This window comes from Dipteris shenzhenensis, chromosome 31, assembly GCF_047967505.1.
Source record: "Dipteris shenzhenensis isolate YYH24624 ecotype China chromosome 31, Dip_SZ_1.0, whole genome shotgun sequence".
NCBI classification, from domain to species: domain Eukaryota; kingdom Viridiplantae; phylum Streptophyta; class Polypodiopsida; order Gleicheniales; family Dipteridaceae; genus Dipteris; species Dipteris shenzhenensis.
In genome coordinates, this window is record NC_141626.1 from 39,155,581 (window position 1) to 39,174,784 (window position 19,204).

At 45.4% G+C, this 19,204-nt stretch overlaps 1 protein-coding gene across 1 annotated transcript; it reads left to right on the forward strand.

Annotated features, from left to right (window-relative positions):
- Positions 1-2,892: 2,892 nt before the first annotated feature.
- Positions 2,893-18,432, forward strand: PIN1AT (peptidylprolyl cis/trans isomerase, NIMA-interacting 1). The gene is made up of 2 exons (XM_087369890.1): positions 2,893-3,257; positions 18,112-18,432. Exons 1-2 carry the CDS (start codon positions 3,023-3,025, stop codon positions 18,234-18,236), a joined length of 360 nt encoding a protein of 119 aa, XP_087226016.1. The 5' UTR covers positions 2,893-3,022; the 3' UTR covers positions 18,237-18,432.
- The last annotated feature ends 772 nt before the right edge of the window (positions 18,433-19,204 follow it).

The following is a 19,204-nucleotide window of genomic DNA, read 5'->3' on the forward strand; positions in this document are numbered from 1 at the left end:
TATCTCTCGCCTAGCGAAGTTCAAGCTGGCACTAGGTAACCCGAGAGATCTGCTGCACATATTAAGTTTGTAGATTTACTATTTGACTGCAATACAAGCGATGGACAGTCTGCTTTGTGCTGGTGCTGGCTGAACTCATGCATGTTTGCATTTCCCATTGGTATCCAACTCGTGTATCATAGTGGTATCCCGTTCTAAGTCTACATTTGTACAATATCTTCGGTGCTAATCTTGTTCAGTGAGTCTCAGAGTGCATAGAAGTCTAACGATTTCTATTGTTAGCCAGATGTTTCTATGTCTGGTTGCTTCCAACTTACCCATTCTCCTCGACCCAGTCTCATTGTGCACGGGGAAGAGGTTGGGTAAGAAAGCCAGTCAGCTCTCGTTATTCTGGCGTCACATTTTACAATATACAAACAAGTCAAACAAAATGCATGAACACAGCCACTCCTATAGCTCTTCTGTTAGGCAATGAAGAGGAAGGGGGAAGGTAGACTGGTGAAAGATATTACAAAGTTTACGGGTCATGGTCCCTGTGAACTATGAGTGTGAGAAGCTCCCATCTCGGTGTCATCCATGGAGTCGGGCTAAGTGCAAGCTTTTGGGGAGATGCAGAGCTTCATAGCATGAAGGTCAGGTCGTGACACTCCGGTTGTAACAAAACAATGTTTCGTTCAGTGAGTGTTGAAGGCTAGAGACAATGCTACTTTTGTTGAACGGATGGGAGCCAAGGCCTTGAAAGCATGCAGGCTTACCTGGGTGAGTTCCATTTCCAATGCAGCTAGCAAGCTGTAACACGTATCCATCCCTTTGCGTGTTTGCTCCTCGAGCCATGTTTCGAGTTCACGTCGCTCAGAGATGTCAGGCTAAACGACGCACTTCGAGGTCTGTGTTGGCAGCTAATGCTTGAAGATCCACAGAACTATGAGCTCACGGTCTACCACGTCGATGCACCTGTGATCAAATTCGTGCAAGTTCAATAACGTGCCATTTGTAGTTAGAGACACGTTTGGATGCCATTTTGTATTGGATAAACTTCACCACACTCGGGGTGGTACCATGGATTGCTTCATAAATCCTAGCTAGTTGTCTTCGCTAGTATCTGTCCGTTGGGCTCCAAAATGCTTTAACTCCTTCACATCCAGCTATCTCCAATTATGAAAGTAATCCTACCCTTTAAAAACCAAATATTTTTAATACAAGGGTAACCCTTAGTTCCTAGGGTTTAAATTCCCTATGCCTCTATGCATTCCCTTTTTAATAAACTCATGGTTGTTACCCAACTTGGGTACTATTATTGCACACCTATGCTGCCCTTAGACTATAATGTCTAACCTTCTATATGCCATAATGAGTGTTGGTGCCGGAGAAGCCCTCTTAAATATAGGAACCCTTACCATTGATGGGAGATGAGTGTATTATGACACTCAATTGTGATTGGCATAACTATTTATGCTTAGATTGGCAAACTTATACTTGTACATACATGCTTGTGGAAATATATATAAGAAAACTCCTATAACAACAAATGAACTAGGGGAATATTAACATTTGATTATGCTAGCAATTACCTTGATTAACTCATCCCCCAGCAAGGGTTCGTTAAAGGCCCTATATACCACTAGTAGAGTCCCTTATATTATTAAAAGGAGATAAACACTCTATACATTTTCAAGTTGTTCATTAATTGAGCTGTATTTATTTTAGTAGTAATGTGGCTACTTACAAAGTTCTATGCTATGGCAAGGGAAATTGTGCATGTGCACGTACGTACGTGTGCATGTTCGCATGTGTGTGCACATGTGCGTGCACGGGTGTGTGCATGTGTGTATGTGTGTGTATGTGCATGCATGCGTGTATGCGTGTGTGTGTGTGCATACATGTCTATGCATGTGCACGTGTGTATGTTTGTGTGCATGTGTGCATGCATGCACACGTGTGCGTGTGCATGTGTGTGCACTTGTGTGCATGCGTACGCACACAGATGCTTATGGGTTTGCTATTGTAAGCTCTCTTTCTCTCTCTCTCTCTCTCACACACACACACACGTGTACACACACACACACACACACACTCTCTCTCTCTCTCATGTGCATACAGGTTTAATTGGAATAGAAACCAAGCTATCGTTTGCCACTTTGAAGCAATTGTAGCAAGCTAATTCTCTCTCTCGCTCTCTCTTGATTTATTTCTTTGTTGTGTGCTCCTTATTTGGTGCTAACCTACAACAAACAAATTATTATAAGCTCTCTTTCAAGATTGATATTGCTACTTCAATGCTTATAAGGCATCTTTTATTTCAAGATAGATTGGATTTGATTTCAACAAGCTATGTTGATCATTTGTGCACTGCAATAAGGGAAAATGAAGTTGGGAGGGAAACCTTCAATGCAACAGGTTGAAGTGTTACAATTACATGGGTCCAATGTGAATACCAATGAAAGAAAGAACAAAAAGTTTGCCACGATATGGCAAGGTTTTTTTGTCAACAAACAACTTAATGGGCATGTAATGAAAAGTGAGATATTAAACAAATTACTTAATCCTCCATCCTTGAAAAATGCTTACTTGGTGTTTGAACTTCATAATACCCTTGATATGCTGAAGCAGCCAAAGTCTTAGAATGAGCTATTTTTTAAAAGGTCTAGTTCAATGCAAGATTCACCATAGGGGTGTGCAAGCACGAGTGCCGGCCAAGAGCCATATTATTCAAGCTTGGGCAAGAGGGGCATGTCGTGTGCAAACACCCTAAAAGAAAGGTTCCATTTTGTTGTGAGCTTACCAACCAAGCGCTTGATGAGCTTACTAGTGCTTGATGATTACGGTGTGATGGTTAGACGAAGTGGGGGGAAAGCTTTGATGATGAGGGGACGAATCTTGGAAAACATCATCTTGTGTCTCACCCATTTGTAGTTGGGAGAAGGAGAAGAGGGACTACCAAAGGCCTTAGCTAAGAGAAGAGGGACTACCAAGGCAGCTAAGATACCTTTTACAACACCTTATTGCTTCGTTACCGATCAGCATGAGTTCCTCTAGCAAGGTTCGAGCTTCCCACATCCTCGTCAAACACCAGGGTTCCCGTCGCCCTGCTTCTTGGCGTGACCCAGAGGGCGTCTCCATCAAATCTACCTCTCGCGATGCTGCCGCTGCCAAGCTTCTTGGATTTAGAGACGACATCTTGAGCGGTAAGGCCACTTTTGAAGATTTGGCGGCCCGCTACTCCGACTGCAGCTCCGCGAAGCGCAATGGCGACCTTGGTAAAACTGGCTCGTGCTGATTCCGTTCTTGAATTTTCCTGTGAGAAGCGTTTTTGTATTCCATAGCCTGTGTTCGGTATCCATGGACGATCGCAAAAGACAATCTCTGTCTCTCTCTCTCTCTCCCGTAGATTCTGTTAAGTCTCTGGTGCACCATAATGCACTTCATTTAGTTTATTTGCCTCTCCTAAGGAGGCCCTCGCACGCTCACCTCATCGCTAGATGTTAGGATGCCTTGCGATTGGCATATGTTAGCCTATGGACTATCATGAACTCTTGGCCAGGTGTTTATGGTTCACTGCGTGAATACCCGAATGTACTTGTTCAAACCCCTAGTTGGGAACATTTCTGTGCTTTACATCCACAAGGTGCTCATGTCTGCCTAGGTTACTATCTTTGCTTTTGTATATCTGTTGTGTTTTGCCCATTGATCGCAAATATGATAACTTTATAAAGTAGTACAGAAGTTCTTGCGGTATCAGATCAGCCGTTATTATATTCAGCTGTAATTTAAATCGTCAAGTTCAGCTGCTTAGAGCTTTGGTAAATTTGTTTTTTTTTTCTGCATTTTTTTTCAGTTAGTCTCTTTTTAGGTTACTCAAGGGTATAAAATGAAAATGTTTAGACTTCACAAGCAGTTGTAGCTTGAATGAAGAGATTTTGGACCACCTTTTGATTAGCCTTCTCCTTTAGTGCTAGCCTTCATCATGGCTGAGTCTGCCCTTCACCTCCGGAGTGCCGACAGAAACTCAGTACGAAGACTTTGTATAAATGGATGCTCAAGTATGTGTGGGTGTGTGGATTTGTATGTGTGAGGGCATATTTTTATACTATGGTCTACACCCACTGTTGGGCGCTGATGACGTCAGTGGGGATGTCATAGTAGCTCTGCATGATGGAGTTTATGGTTTTCAACCTTGTGAGTGACTATCATGAGATTGAAATTGCACTACGTTGTGTTTTTAGAGGATGAGTTTGGGAATGTTCCTGGATTCATCTAGGTATATACTCAGGGGTATAAAACATAGTGCAAGGTCGAGTGACAGCCATGCGATTAGTGTTTGGAATTTCAGGGGTATAAAACAGAGTGCAAGGTTAGTGATAGCCTTCTCCTGTAATGCTAGCCTTCGTCATGGCTGAGTCTGCCCTTCACCTCCAGAGTGTCAAGAGAAACTCAGTAAGTTTTGCGTGTGGATTTGTATGTGTGAGAGCATATGTTTATACTATGGTATACACTACACCCACTGTTAGGCGCTGATGACGTTAGTGGGGATGTCATAGTAGCTAGTCCCTGCTATGTGTGATGGAATTTATGGTTTTCAACCTTATGAGTGACTTTCATGAAATTGAAACTGCATTATGTTGTGTTTTTAGAGGATGAGTTTGGGAATGTTCCTGGATTCATCTAGGTATATGGGCATGTTCCTGGATTCATCTAGATATAAGCGATTATTGTTTGGAATCTCTATCATCACACAGCTTGTGATCTGTGTAATCTGCAGAAAATATGATCTGTGTAATCTGCAGAAAATATCAAGAGGATGGCAATACGCTACCTTGCTTTTAAAACTTAAATATAATTAATCTGAAGAAAGTTCTATTATCCTTTTGATTATGTTACTTTGCCATGACTTTTTCCTAGATGCTAAAATATACGTGCGACCTAGTACGCCCAATGATATGCATGTAGACTAGATGACTGCTGAAAACATCGGTGGCGATGTCAAGTAGCTAGTCCCTCCAATGGGTGATGGAGTTTATGGTTTTCAACCTTGTGACTATCATAAGATTGAAACTGCACTATTGTCGTGTTTTCTGAAGATGACTCTGGACATGCTTTTGGATTCACCTAGACATATCTGGCTGCTGAAGCTGCATGTGTGCTAATTACCATGCATCCAGTCTGACTGCTGAAGTCAGATAGAGATATATCTGACTGCTGAAGAGTAGCATGCATGCTAATTACCGTGTTAATCCAGAGTCCATTGTGGATGTGGCATGTTGAGCTGTTTACTGTAGCTGATTACAGCTTCGACTATCTGACCTTGGCTGTCCACTGTAGTTGATTATGGCTTGATTTGGAAGCTTGTTACTGATATCGTCTAATTATACTGTGCTTGTGTTGGTGTTTAAGTTGTTGTGTTATATGTACATTGGTTTATCTTTGTTTCATAGTGTTAGCACATTAGCTGTCGTTTCTTTCTTGCTTCTTTAATAATGTAAAATTTTTAGGGTTAGGTTGGGTTGTGATGAAAATTTAACCTAATTTAATTCTCTCTCTCTCTCTCTCTCTCTCTCTCTCTCTCTCTCTCCGCATTTCTTCTTGTAATTTTCTGCTTGTTTCTTCCTTTTCGCTTTCAAATTTTTTGTTGTTGAGCCTTTCTATCTTTGGAACCGAGAGTTCCTAGGGCCTTAAACAAGCTAAGCTCCTTCATGTGTGACCGTAGCTGCTGGAACTCCTCTATCATCACTGCCTTCCCCTCTTCCTCCTGCCACCTCATCTCCCTCCTCGCCTCTCCTTCCCTCCTCGCCCTCAGCCCCCCCTCCTTGTTGCTCGCCCTCGCCTCTTCTAGCGCTCCCTTCTCGCCTTGTAGGGCCGTGTTGCATTGCTCTTGCGGGATCTCTGCCCCATGGCTGCGCCTAGGTGCCACGGGCACCTGTGTGCCCCCCTCATTGCACCTAGGGCCTCCTTGCTAGCCCGCACTAGCCCAAGGGCCACGCTTGGGCCTTGGTTCCTTTTTTTCATGAAAAAACAAAATTCACCTTGGTAACCGCCCCTTGTGAGGGGGCTGCGAACTGTCAAGGGCGCCTCAGCTTTGCCCTCGGACAGCAAAGGTGGCTGCCCATTGCTGCGTGAAGCTGTCCCAGCAGCTTGTGCACCCTGGTGCCCTCATCTCCTCAGCTTGAGTAAAGACTTTATTTGGCCCAACACCTTTGGTGCCTGGCAAGGTTTCTGTCTTCCTCTTTAGTGACAGCCAGTGCTTTGGCTGGAAGCTCTTCAGTCAGAGGTGATGGTTGTCCTTCTTTTCCTTTTTTACTTTGCCTTTTCCACCCCTTTCCCTTTTCGCAGCGGTGGTTCTGTGCTATATCTTAGAGAGGAAGTTTCTTGGCGGTGACCCTTGCCTGGCTAGAGGGGCTCTCATGGCAGCACCCTTGAATCCCATTGCCATTAAGGGCCAGAGGGGCTCTCATGGCAGCGCCCTTGAATCCCATTGCCATTAAGGTCCTTCTCTCCTCGAAAGATAAGCACCTGAAGCTAAGCAACAGGTGCAACTTGCAATTCAATCATTGCAGGACAAAGTCATGATAGGCAAGATTGTGGGACTCATGCATACGAGGCAGCGGGTGTGCCACTGGATCCAGGCAAGCTTGGCACTGGAAGGTGATCACATTTTTCTCTTTCAACTGTACTCTCCAGAGACCACTCTGACTCTTGAGCAAAGCCCGATCTTCCTCGGCCCACACTTGGTGTATCTTTTCTTGTGGTACCATGGATTCACCGTAGAGGATATGGACACAACACACCGTGGTCCCCACTTTCCGATGGTCATCCTCCCCATACCCCTTGGGTGGAGCCATCCGCAGGCAAAAAAATGGATTAGAATTTGATTCCCGATTGGCCCTCCATTTGGGAAGAGCGCCCTCGTGAGAGTACTTGTTCCTATTTCGACCTACATGCAAGGTGGGAGAAAAAGAAAGAAAGAAAGAAATATTAACGTCTGCTAGAGGCCTCGCGGGCCTATGAGATAGTGCGAACCCAAGAAGTACATCATATAGGCCACTGAGGGCTGAAGCAAAGGGTTCACTAAGACCCTTCCTGAGAATTGAAAACTGAAAAACTGAAAAACTGAAAGCAAAAGCTAACATGCTAACATGCTGATCTAGTGAGCAAAGCAAGACACTAGAGTAGCAAAGTAACATAAGCGTGTCAGGCGCTTAGGGCTAGCACTCCTAGTACGTGTTCAGGTTCCATATATCTAGGTAACCTAGTGGCACTCTGATGAGATGTGAGAAGCTCTCGTATCTGTGTCTGTCGAGCTATCTCGTGACATGGGGGAGGGTGTTGTCTCCTCGATCTCTGGATCCGGTGGGCTATGTCAAGCGTGATGCCTCGTCTCTGGCGGCCACCTCTGAGAAGGGAGGAGATAGGCGAGACCTCGATCGTGCGTACCCTTGGCTCTCTCTGTGTCGTACGTGAAGAGTGTGTCACTCGTCTAACCGCATTCTGGTGGACAATCCTGCTACTGACCCATGATGCTCTCATCTCATCAAGCTCCTCTCCCTCAGCTACACTGGCAGCTGAAGTATGTGACAAAAGTCTGTGATCTGTCGATTGTGACCTGTGGCATCAGTCCATGCTGCTCTCTAGTTTGTCCCATCAGTGTGTCTCTCTGTCGGCGCATCTCAAGCAGCTAGAGCCCAACACAAACCTGATCGTGAAAATGTATCAACCGTGTGAGTGGACCAAAGCCATGCCCCTCTTGAAAGAGACAGTGATATCATCCTCGGATCTCATAGTAGACCGGGCAGACACATAGAAGATGCTCCTCCGTCTCGATCTCCCCCATCTGGCATAGTGTGCAAGTCCTTTGCTCTCTGGGTATGCGTGCATCTCTTCTTGTCTCAATCCGTAACTGATGTGATGAGACTCGTATCTAACCAATGGCGATCCTCAGTGCATGTGAAACTCTCCTATCCTTAAGATATTGAGGTCTAATGACAAGACCGTCTGAGACCCTCAGGAAGTGATCATGGTAGAACTGGAGCTTGGTGGAGCGATCCTCTCCCCCCCAAGCCCTAGATGAATGGAGCTGGAGTGATCTCATCTCGTGGGATCATCTCGGGTGGTGCGTCTAGGCTGAACTGAAAGGGGCGAAGTCTATCCATCTGAATGCCGTGACTACCAAACCATGTGGATATCCGTGCATACCATGTCGTATCAACACCACTCTCTGCTAGTCGCCTGGAGGATTCAAGTGCTAACCTCGGTAGTCTCCCCTGGGGTAGGGTCCAAACTTTGTGAAGGAATGTCACTGTCTGGAAGATGGCATCAACTTGGAGAGGGGTCATGGCGAACTCTGCCTGTATAATTTGATGGGGGATTGAGGGTTTACTTTGAATCATCCTGGATCCCATGGTCACCTGCAATCTCTCATATCTCTTCCACTCCGTCGATGAAATATCACTCCCCCAAAAAGGTGTTGTGTACATGGCAGTCGGCCTCACTAGCGTGTTGAAGAGCCAGCCCTTTGTTGGGGGGTCTTGGAAGTGTGCTTGGAAGCATCTCCTCTCTAGTTGGGCCCCCTCTAGTCGGGCCAGAGCACCCCGTCCTCGTGTGAGTCGTGTCGTACCCGCATGGATCATCGTGAAGCTTGGTTCAGTGAACACTATCCCCAAATATGTGTAGGACTGCACTATCTCCACAGGCTCGCCACGGTATGTGAAACTATGATGACGGGACGTTGCTCGCAAGGTGTTGAAAGACCATAACCTTGGTCTTCCCAAGGTAACTATCAAATCTCTCCCCGTGCAGAACACCTCCAGAGCCTCTAGATGTCTCTGCAGCCCTCCTGCTGAGGATGATATGAGGATTATGTCATCGGCATACAACAATATCTGCACCATTAGGTTAACTAGGAGCGAATCCTCTCCGCCTAGTTGATCGACAAAAGAAGTGATCTCGTCAATATAGAGCCCGAAGAGAGTTGGCGATAGGGGACAGCCTTGCTTAACTTCGATGGTGCTCTCAATCCAATCTGATAAGCCTCTTGGGGCGTGTATCCTCCCTCTGACAGACTCATATAGACTCATGAGCCCCCAAATCATGATATTTGGGAGCCGTAACTCCTGTAGTCTCCTGATTAGGCGAGAGCGTGGGACAGTGTCAAATGCCTTACGAAAATCTACGAAGCAAGTGTAGACATGTTGACGCCTCAACTTCGCCTCCTCAATAATAGCACTTAGGGTGAAACTGTGATCCAGGGTGGAGTGCTATCTTTGAAATTTTGCCTGCCCAAGTGCCCGTTGTCCATGACCCTCTGTGGCTGCTGATCTCCCTCTCTAGGACCAATCCATATATCTTAGCCAAAGTATGGCCAATCACAAGAGTACGGTAATCCCAGTGTCCATGGGATCACTTGCCTTGTGTATCAGTACTATGGTGGTGGTGCTCTAGGTAGGTGGGAAGCCATGGCATACGGCATGATTGAACAACTGTGCTAATATCAGGGTCAGGATCTCTTGCCCATGCGCAAAATGCTAAGTGCGTAGTCCCTCATGATCCGATGATCGTCGGTTATGAAGCCGAAGAAGGGCAGCTCGTACATTCTACGAGGACATGTGGTGGGTCTGGGCATAGTGGACATATCAGGTGGTGCATGACATGGGACATCATACAAAGAGGCGTATGTGTGTCAGACTGCGGGATCTGTGATGGGAATGGGTGACTTCCCTTCTGATAGGAGTCCCCATCATGTGGTAGGATCTCCTCCGCGACAAGAACTGATCACCTCATCCATCTTGTGCATGAGGAAAGCCTGCTTCTTATGCCGTTTCACTCGGTATGAGACCCAGTGTGCCTCTAGCAGAGTCAAATGTCCCAGTGTTATCTCACGTGTAAGGTGGGCTCTCATCTCTCTGCACTCATCATCAAACCATGGAGTTTGGGGCATCTTCCCATCTAGAACACGTGCGGATCGTGTCGTGGGGAAGGATCTAAGAGTGTCTGATGCATGTGCGAGGTCCATCCCATCACCAAGTAGTACTGGGAGCTCATAAGCCAAGTGTCTCATGTACACGAGGTCAAGAGCACGGTCAAAATAGATTTGAAGACGAGTGGGTGGTGGGGGGGCCCTCCTCATGGCTGGCATGGCGACCGATATACAAAAAGTGAGATATGAGTGGTCGGCTCCGAGTGGGGGTGCGGCACATTAAAGTCATGTATCTGTGGGGCCAGTGCCAGTGGGCCGAGCAGGTAGTCTACTGTACTACTCCCCCCTTCATGTGGGAAACAGGTGAGTCCGCTAGATTGTGGCCATCTTTAAGAAGTTGCACTAGGCCCAAAAGAACCTGCTTGCAAAGCCCTACCTGCTAGCGAAAGTTTGGCTGAGCTTGAGTATAGAAGCTTGCCCCGAATGCTCTCGAAGACGGGGGCTATTTGCTGCTCCGCTGAAATATTAGTGTCCACTTGGCAACCAAGGTATTCATTGTGTGATCACGGCGCACACGGAACCCGGTTGAAACCTCGTGTGGCCTCCCATTCCTGGATCTCTCAGACATCCTCAGTCGCTGTGAGAAAGCCAATTGATTTAGACCAGTTGGATCCTGGCCCTTGAGGGCTCACAATAAATCTGCAGTGCTCTCCTCGACCTCCTCCAAACTCTCTATTGAGCCCTCCACGAAGAGTGCTGTGTCGTCTGCTAAATCAGAGTCGCGAAGCTCCTCTTGGCGAATCGGGAGGCGCATCCCAGTGGGGCCTACTGCTTGATATCCCAAGAAATAGCCTATAGCCTCTGCCATGAGTAGAAACAAGAAGGGAGCTAAAGGTCAGCCTTGATAGACTATATGGGACAACGCGAAGGGCTCCTTGTGTGACCACCAATGAGCATTTGATTGGTGCTTCCTGCGTACAAAGCCGCAACCCCTCGAATCCATTGACCTTGTCATAGGCCTTCTAGAAATCCAAGAGAAGGATTGCAAGAGGCTGTTACTCCTCCTGGGGCCCAAGAGAAGGATTGCAAGAGGCTGTGATTCCTCTTGGACCTAATCAACAGCCTTCCAGAAAGGGAAGATGTTGTCTATGATGCTACGCTCCCGAACAAAACTTGTTTTAGCATCATGGATGATGTATGTGAGGTAGCTCACTAATGCAAGGTCCAGTACATAGCTTGCTTAAGTTGAACCTTTGGCCTTAAGTGAATCACTCCCACTGCGAGGACCCATTCCGGCTTGTCTGGACGGAAGCCTAAGTTAGCTGTGTCACCATGTGTGATCCACAACTCCCTGCCCTGGGGCCTAGCCAATCCTTCATAATGTTGAACAACTGATCCCTCATCATCAAGTCGAACAACATGTATGTCCACTCGAACAACGTGTATGTCCACTCGAATAACCTGGGTGTCCACTGCTTCTCTCCCATGTGGAGGCAAGGTTGAACCCCCAAAATGGGTGGGTCCAGAAATCAAAACTCTAATGGACCCCCCCTTTCAAGGTTGCAAATTCAAAACCTTCACCTCCAATGCAAGTGGGTACTCATCTGGGAGCTCGAGGTAGTTCCATGGTCCAAGCTGCCAGAACTCCCTTGGTAAGGGCACCGTTAGAAATGAACTAGACAGAGGGTATCCTGCAGCAGAACACTGATAGAGGGTCCTAGGATTTCACGCAGAAGTGTTTAACTATGGAATCCAAAACTTCATTACTTGTGTGTACTCAACAAACCTGTGTGTGTGCCAGCCAATAAGGTGTGTGTGTGTGTGGCGGGGTGTGTGTGTGTGTGAGAGAGAGGAAGCCTTGCAGATCAGCTCTAAAGCCACCCGCAACCAGCTCGTGAACATCAGCACCCTGTTGTGCTGCATCAATGCCCTGAAATCAGCTTTTTGGAGCAGTAGTCAGCCGCTGTACAGCCCGTCAGACTTCTGTACAGCTTCCGTACAGCTGTACGGCCTGTACGGACCACCTCGTCTGTTGCAGTTTGCTGCTCCCAAATCATACCCGGTTCCTGGACTGTTTTTCCACGCAGGGTTTTGCCCCCGGACTACAGCTACGCACTGATCTTGCAGGCCTTCGCTCCCGTTTCTCCCCTCTTCAGTCTCTGGGTCTGCTGCACCTTTCCCATCGCCAAAATCTTCCATTTTCCTCTGAAATATAGTTCATCTGGGGTTTTTTACTGGTTTTTTCTCTCTTCTTCCCCTACAAAACTGTTTTCTATCCTATCTCGACCTCTACATTCCTCTTTCCCTTCTTTCTCCTTACACATACACTCTTTCTCTCTTCTCTGTGGGCTTCCTGTAGGCTTTTTTTGGGACTGGTTTTTTTCCTCCACTACCACTTTACAGGTACCTCCTTTCTGAGTTCCACTTTTTACAAAAGGAACGTTCGGTTCACTGCAAGAAGCAAAAGCAGGCTGAGGGTCAGCATGACCCGGTGCATGATACTCTTGAGGCCCAATTGGTCTATGATGTCATGCATGAAGGATTTGCAGACACCAGGAAAGAGTGGAAAGACTCGGTTCCATCAGTTGGCCTCATGGTGGAAGTAGATGAAATTGTGGATCCAGTCAGAGAGTATGCTAAAAATGTAGTCATTTTATTTTTTCCAGGTCGGATGCCACCTGCTGCAGAGATAGGCAACCGGTTGACTCGCACACTGGCTGGCTTGTTTGTTCGCAAAGTGCACTATGCAGCCAGGGGTTTTTTTGAGGTAGACAAATGCTTTTGGAACATTCGCCTCTTTTTTTTGGGCAACAAATGGTGCATGTATTGCCATGGTCTCCCACAAGGGATTATCAAGCTTTAATCCGACACAGATGCCCGGTCTGGGTTGAAGTTGTAGACTTCCCACAATGCATGGCCTCACTCTTGCCTAAAATTGCAGCTTCTTTAGGCAAAGTGGTCTGCCCACCACGGCCAAACGGCAACTCAAATCGATTTTGCATTCTTTGGGATACTGATAATCCCACACCAGACTCTTATTCAGTTATGGTGAATAATGTGGACATGGGAAGTGCTTTTTACAAACTGAAATGGGGACTATTTGCAGGGGCTTGTTTTGACTGCAAAAAATTTGGACACATGGCTTCACAGTGTCCAATGAATCAGCATAAAATGCCTCTGTTGCTTTGCCGGTTCAAATGCCTCCTAAAGATACTCCTACTTCTATTGCAAATAAAACAAAGGTAGTAGACAGCTTTCTCGAACTCAGGATAAAGGCAAAGCTCCAGTGGTTTCAAATGGGAATGTTTCTTCACATTCCCCTCCTGCTATTCAACCCTCGACAAAAGGACAGAAACCTCCAACCGATGGATGGCAAAGTCCAAGAAAAGTTATTTCTGCTAGAAGACTTCTACCCCCTCGCACTTGGAATGGTGCGTCTTCTAGTGGAAACACCCCAGAGGTCAATACAGGAATTGGGATCACATGGGCTGCAGTGACAGCTAGCAGAACACTCTTCCCTGAAGAAGAGGTTGCTGCTTTGCTGTCTACTCCTCAGGTGGATATTTCTTCTCAGGGGAGAAGCATTGACCCTCAGATAGAAATGCAGGGCTGATATCATGAAATTTGCTGTTGTACATAGTTGTTATATTGCTCATATCAAATGTTTTACACTCAATGTCCATGGGATGTGTGATAGTAGGAAATGGAAGACAGTGTGGCTGTACATAAATAGATTTCAGCCTGACATAGTGGCATTACAAGAACACAACCAACATGTCTATGCAGGAAAGACAGGACACTACTGTGGCTATGACATTTTCTATGCTGGAGAGCACTCTTTCTCAGGGGTGGTCATTTTGGTCAAACATGAGCTTCAACCAGTTATTGCTTTAAATGACAACAAAGGCAGATGGCTTGTTCTTCAATGCATTATTCGAGGAGAAGTGTTTGAATTTGCCTCTGGTTATGCAGCTCAATCCTCTAGAGCAAGAACTGAAATTTGGGATGCCATGCAACAATATCCATGGAGATATCATGCCTTTATATGTGGGGATTTCAATAATGCTCCTCAACAGGGTGACAATACCTCCAGACATACTCATATGTTAACCCTTGAAAGGCATGCATGGTCTGAATTACTGATGCATCTGGATTCGGTGGACCTTTGGAAGGAATTGCAGCCTTTGTCACCTGGATACACATTCCAACGTAATGCTCTTTCTTCATATCAGGCATGTCTGGATCGATGGTATAGCGTAGCTCCGCAACAAAATGGGGATTTTACATGCAAAATGTGGATTGACTATGCCTTTGTGCATTCCGATCATGCACCCCTATGGTTGCGGTTATCCTTTCATGATATGCTAGATGATAGATTGCCACAAAGGCGACATCTGATCGTGAACAATAGCTACTTGCAACATGTTGCTTTCAAGACCATGGTTACTGAAGCATCTCATCCTCTGTCTTCTTGCAGCCATATTCATATTGATGATGCTTGGGATTCTTTTGTTTCCAAAATGCAAGTTGTGATAAGAGATTATGACAAGTCTTACGTGAAGACTCTGAGGGAAACTATTGCTCAGGCCAAATTCACTTGTCAGGATCTCACTGAACTCAGCCATCTTTTTTCGTTGTCCCTGCATGAGCAAACAACACTATGCGAGGCCAGACATTGTCTTAAACTTAATGATCACAGAAAACTGGCTAAATGGGAGACTAGAGCCAGACAAACAGCCTTTACAGATAAAGGTTGCTCTTCCAAAGAATTCTTCAAAAGCTTGCATCAGAGGAGATTAAAAACAGAAATTTGCAGGGTGCTTATGCCTAATGGATCATGGACCACCTCGCGGTCACAGCTTGCTTCTGTTTGTGTGCATCATTTCTCTCAGTAATTTAGTTCTGCAGATCCTCCCTCACAACAAGCTTTGGTTGCACGAAATTTACTGTTGCAGCATGTTTCTCCTATTATTTCCACTACTCAAGCTTTGGAATTGGAGGAACCTTTTACTGAGAGGGAACTGTCAGATGCAATTAAATCTTGCGGCATATGGAAATCTCCAGAATGGGATGGTCTTACAGTTGAGTTTTTTCTAGAATATTGGCCTCTTTTGAAGCATACATTGCTACATATGGTGAATGCTGCATGGCAAAATCAGAAAATGCCAGACACATGGAAGAGAGGTCTTATTAAACTCCTTCCAAAAAAACAAATTTGTGAATCTTTGGCAGACTGGAGACCCATCACCCTTATGCCAGTCATTTACAAAGTCACTACAAAAATGATTGTAGATCGGCTGAAAGGGTTTTTACATGATGGGTTGCATCCTGCCCAATATGGCTTTGTCCCGTGTAGGCATATCACAGATAACATTGCTAATGCCTATGTTGGAATTGAATATGCCAAATACACGCAGCAGGATGTTTTATTATTGCAAGTTGATATTGCCAAAGCCTTTGATACTGTTAAGTGGGATTTCATTTCATCGACTATGCAGGCATTGGGATTTGGCACAAAAATGCAGCAAGTTATCACTTGGCTATATCAAGATAGTAAAGCTGCTTGCATACTTTCAGGGGATATTTCTACATCCTGGACTCTTGGCTGTTCTGTTAGGCAAGGATGTCCCCTAAGTGCTTTACTTTTTGCCATAGCCACTCATCCAATGCTTCAATATCTGGACCACCTTTTGGACACTGACCAGTTGCATGGTTTGGAGATTGCTAGCAGTCACAGCATGATCGCTCAAGCATATCCTGATGATTCCTTCTTGACCCCAAAAAATACTCGGAGTGATCTGTCCATGATTATGCAGGCTCTTTCTACGTATGGATTGGCTGCTGGTCTTCGGGTAAATTTTCAGAAATCAAAATTGTTGCCGTTGCATGAACAGGAATGGCACAGTCTTCTGTGGCGTGGGGAAATTATCTCCGCTTCTCAATTTATTTGACATCTTGGCTATCCTCTAGGTTGGGAACTCACCCGTTCTCAACAAACTGATTGGGTGTTGACAAAGTTGAGGGCAAAACTTGAATATTGGAAACTTGCAACTTGGCCACTACATGTTCGCTTGCGAATCGCACAATCCATTTTGATAGCATACATACAATTTTACCTGCGTCTGATTATGTTCACTAAGGCAGAGCTGAATTCCTTTATGTCAGCTATCATGGAAATTTTCTGGTGTGCAAAAAATGGCAAGAAAAGTCTCAGATTACTCTCTGTGCATCGTCTCTGTTCTCCAAAGATGCACGGGGGTCTGAACATTCTCAATATTCAAATGCATTTACTTGCTCACAGGGGAAAAATGATGTTGTAGTTGATGCAAGGAGATCAGCCTTGGGCTTTCATGATCCGCTCTCTCTTATTACATATTCAGACTTCTGTCTTTGGGCATTGGCAGCCTACTCAGTGGGATTTCATATTTGGCTCTATCCAAGGCAAGATCAGAGGTTGCCCTTTTGTTTCTCGCTTGCTTCTCGATTGGAAACATATCTTATCTCACTTGGAATGGCATGGCCGAGATTCTTTGTCGGGAAACTCTTTGAGGGTTGAGAATACTTATTGGTCTAAAGTATTCCACCCTTCTTTGGCCATTCAAGAACCGAGACGTTCTTATTTTCTCTCCTTTAAAGGCATTACATTTGTGGCGGATGTACTTCAGGATGATGGCACACTTTTATCTTTTTCTATGGCTGCCAGCAAATACGATTTGGGAGCTCATTATCGTCCTTTATGGCATAAGATTTCAGCAATGCTTCAACCGTTTTTGCCGGTACCTCCCTTGGAACTTCAGCATAGGCTTGAGGATTGAATTTTACGCTCTTCCTCCTCTTCAGCCCGTCCCTTGAAGCTCTCACATATCACAGTGTCATCACTGTATATAAAGTGCTATTACATCTGCCTTGGATTTTTGAAAGAGCAAATACTGTTTGGCATATGGATCGCCCATGTTGCTGACATCATCGCAGTGCTCCAGCCTGGCTTTCCCGTGCAGATCGTTTCAGCCAATTGTTGACAGACACGTGGCAGTTCTGCACCCTTCTATGCTGGCCCCAAACTACGAACTATGCCTTTGACCCTTGTGTCCACATGGCAGCCCATGTGGCAGCCCCATGATTTCATGTTTTGCCAAATGTTTGCTGCCCATGTGGCAGCCACATCACCTCTTGGTTCCCCCCCCCATGCCGCCCTCATATGGGTGCTTACGGATGGGGAGGTGACCACACAATCTCCAACAGCTACGGGCCAGGAAGCTAAGATAACAGGCCATCGGCTCCTGCCTGCTCTGCTGCGTCCTGCGTTGGAAGAGCACTATAGTGCTGCTGCGAGGACGGATGCTTACTTACGGTGGAAGTAAGACAACACCAGCGTGAAGAGGATGTGACTTTGCTGAACTAGCTGCCTGGGACTCCAGATTGAGAAGAACACAGATATTCTCTTTGTGCAATCCAGTTGCCATCATACTTTCATCTTTGCTTCTGTTGGAAAAATGTTTGCTATTAGGTCTTTTGTAATGTTAGGTTAGTCCTTGGGTATTTATCGCTTCTTACTTTTCACTCCCTTTGTTGGGCTGCTCTCTTGTACTAACGATTGCTTACGCTCAAATATCCAGATGCTGTTCATGTCTTTTGTTCTCTGTCAGGACTCCAGCAGCAATTGCTGTCACTAAGATGAAATTTCAAACCTGGAACATGAGAGCTGGACTTATGTTACATTATCACTCACAAGATAATGAGAGTTTGAAAAGCAGACTTGGTTTCTCTTTGTGCAATCCAGTCGTCACACTTTTATCTTTGTTTCTGTTTGAAATGGTTGCCATTACCTTTTTTTTAATGTTAGGTCAGTCCTGGTGTATTTATTGTTTCTTTCTTTTCCTCCCTTTGTTGGGCTGCTCTTGTGTACTAAAACTTGGTTACGCTCAAATATCCATGCTGTTCATGTCTTTTGTTGTCTGTCAAGACTACACCAGCAATTGCTGGCACTCAAATTGAATGGTGAGAGAAAGAAAGAAAGTCGTACTAGCATCTGTGGGAGGCCAAAAATGACACATGAGGGCAAAACGCAAAACAAGATTACATCATGAGATCACCATCCCCTCAACATGGAAGTAGAGGTGCACAGACAGAGAGAGAGAGAGAGAGAGAGAGAGAGAGATCTGGGACTCAAAAACCTTATATGTTGTGCTTACCAACCTTTGCAGGTTCATTTTCCCGTGGGCAGATGCAGAAACCCTTTGAAGATGCAACATATGCCTTGAAGGTTGGGGAGTTGAGTGAAATTGTGGATACCGACAGTGGGGTCCACATCATTTTGAGGACAGGGTGACATGCATGTGCTGGGCAACAGCCATGCTATATGTTCTATATATGAATTTAAGAGATTTTCAATAAAAAAGGTTTTAGTTGAAGAGGATATGCTACAGCATACGTGATTCAATAGTACCATGTGGGGATTCTCTCTATTGTTACAGCTTTCAGCTTTTTGCAACTGTGGCTGCCCTGTTGGAAAATATGTTTAAAACTGTTTGCACTCTGTTATGAGAACTAGTAGCTTGCAATGTGCATTGGTTTGCCCTCTCATTTGGACTCAACTTTGCTAACAGGGTAGTTATAGTATGTGTGCCTATCAATATGAGCCATATGAAAGGGTACCGTACAATACAATATGTTTTAAAAAAACATAAAAAAATAATCTCGGGGGGGGGGGGGGGGGGGGGGGCGGGGGTGGTTTGTGTCAGTGGACCTGTTCCCCTCCTTGCAAATGTATACTTGTAATTTTAAAATGTACCTAAAAATCTCATTGCCACGTTAAATCAGGCTAATTTGGCACTCACATTCTATCTGCCCTTGCTCAAGCCTTTTTCCCTCCATCCATGCCTGCCCTTGCCTTCCCTCAAGGCTGGTTGCTGTCCCTTGTTGTGGCTGTTACCAGTCCACGGTATTCCTTCTCATCTGCACCCTTTTTTAGATTTCTTGGTACTTTCTTGCTGTTGTCCCTAGTTGTGGCTGTTACTAGTCCGTGGTATTCCTTCTCACTTGCACCCTCTTTAGATTTCTTGGTACTTGCTCGCTGTCAATTGCCCCTTCATGTTTCCTTCTAATTTGCACTGAGTGTAGACTCATGAGGAGTTCCTCTACTATCTTTTACAATCTAGATCTAGTAATTGTTCTAACTTTCAGTTTTCCAGTTGAATCTCTGTGTATTGTTTAGTTGCATGTATGATTATATATATGTATATATGTACTAGCCAGTCAGATTCTTGATGGTGGTTGATCACTACATTTTATGGACTA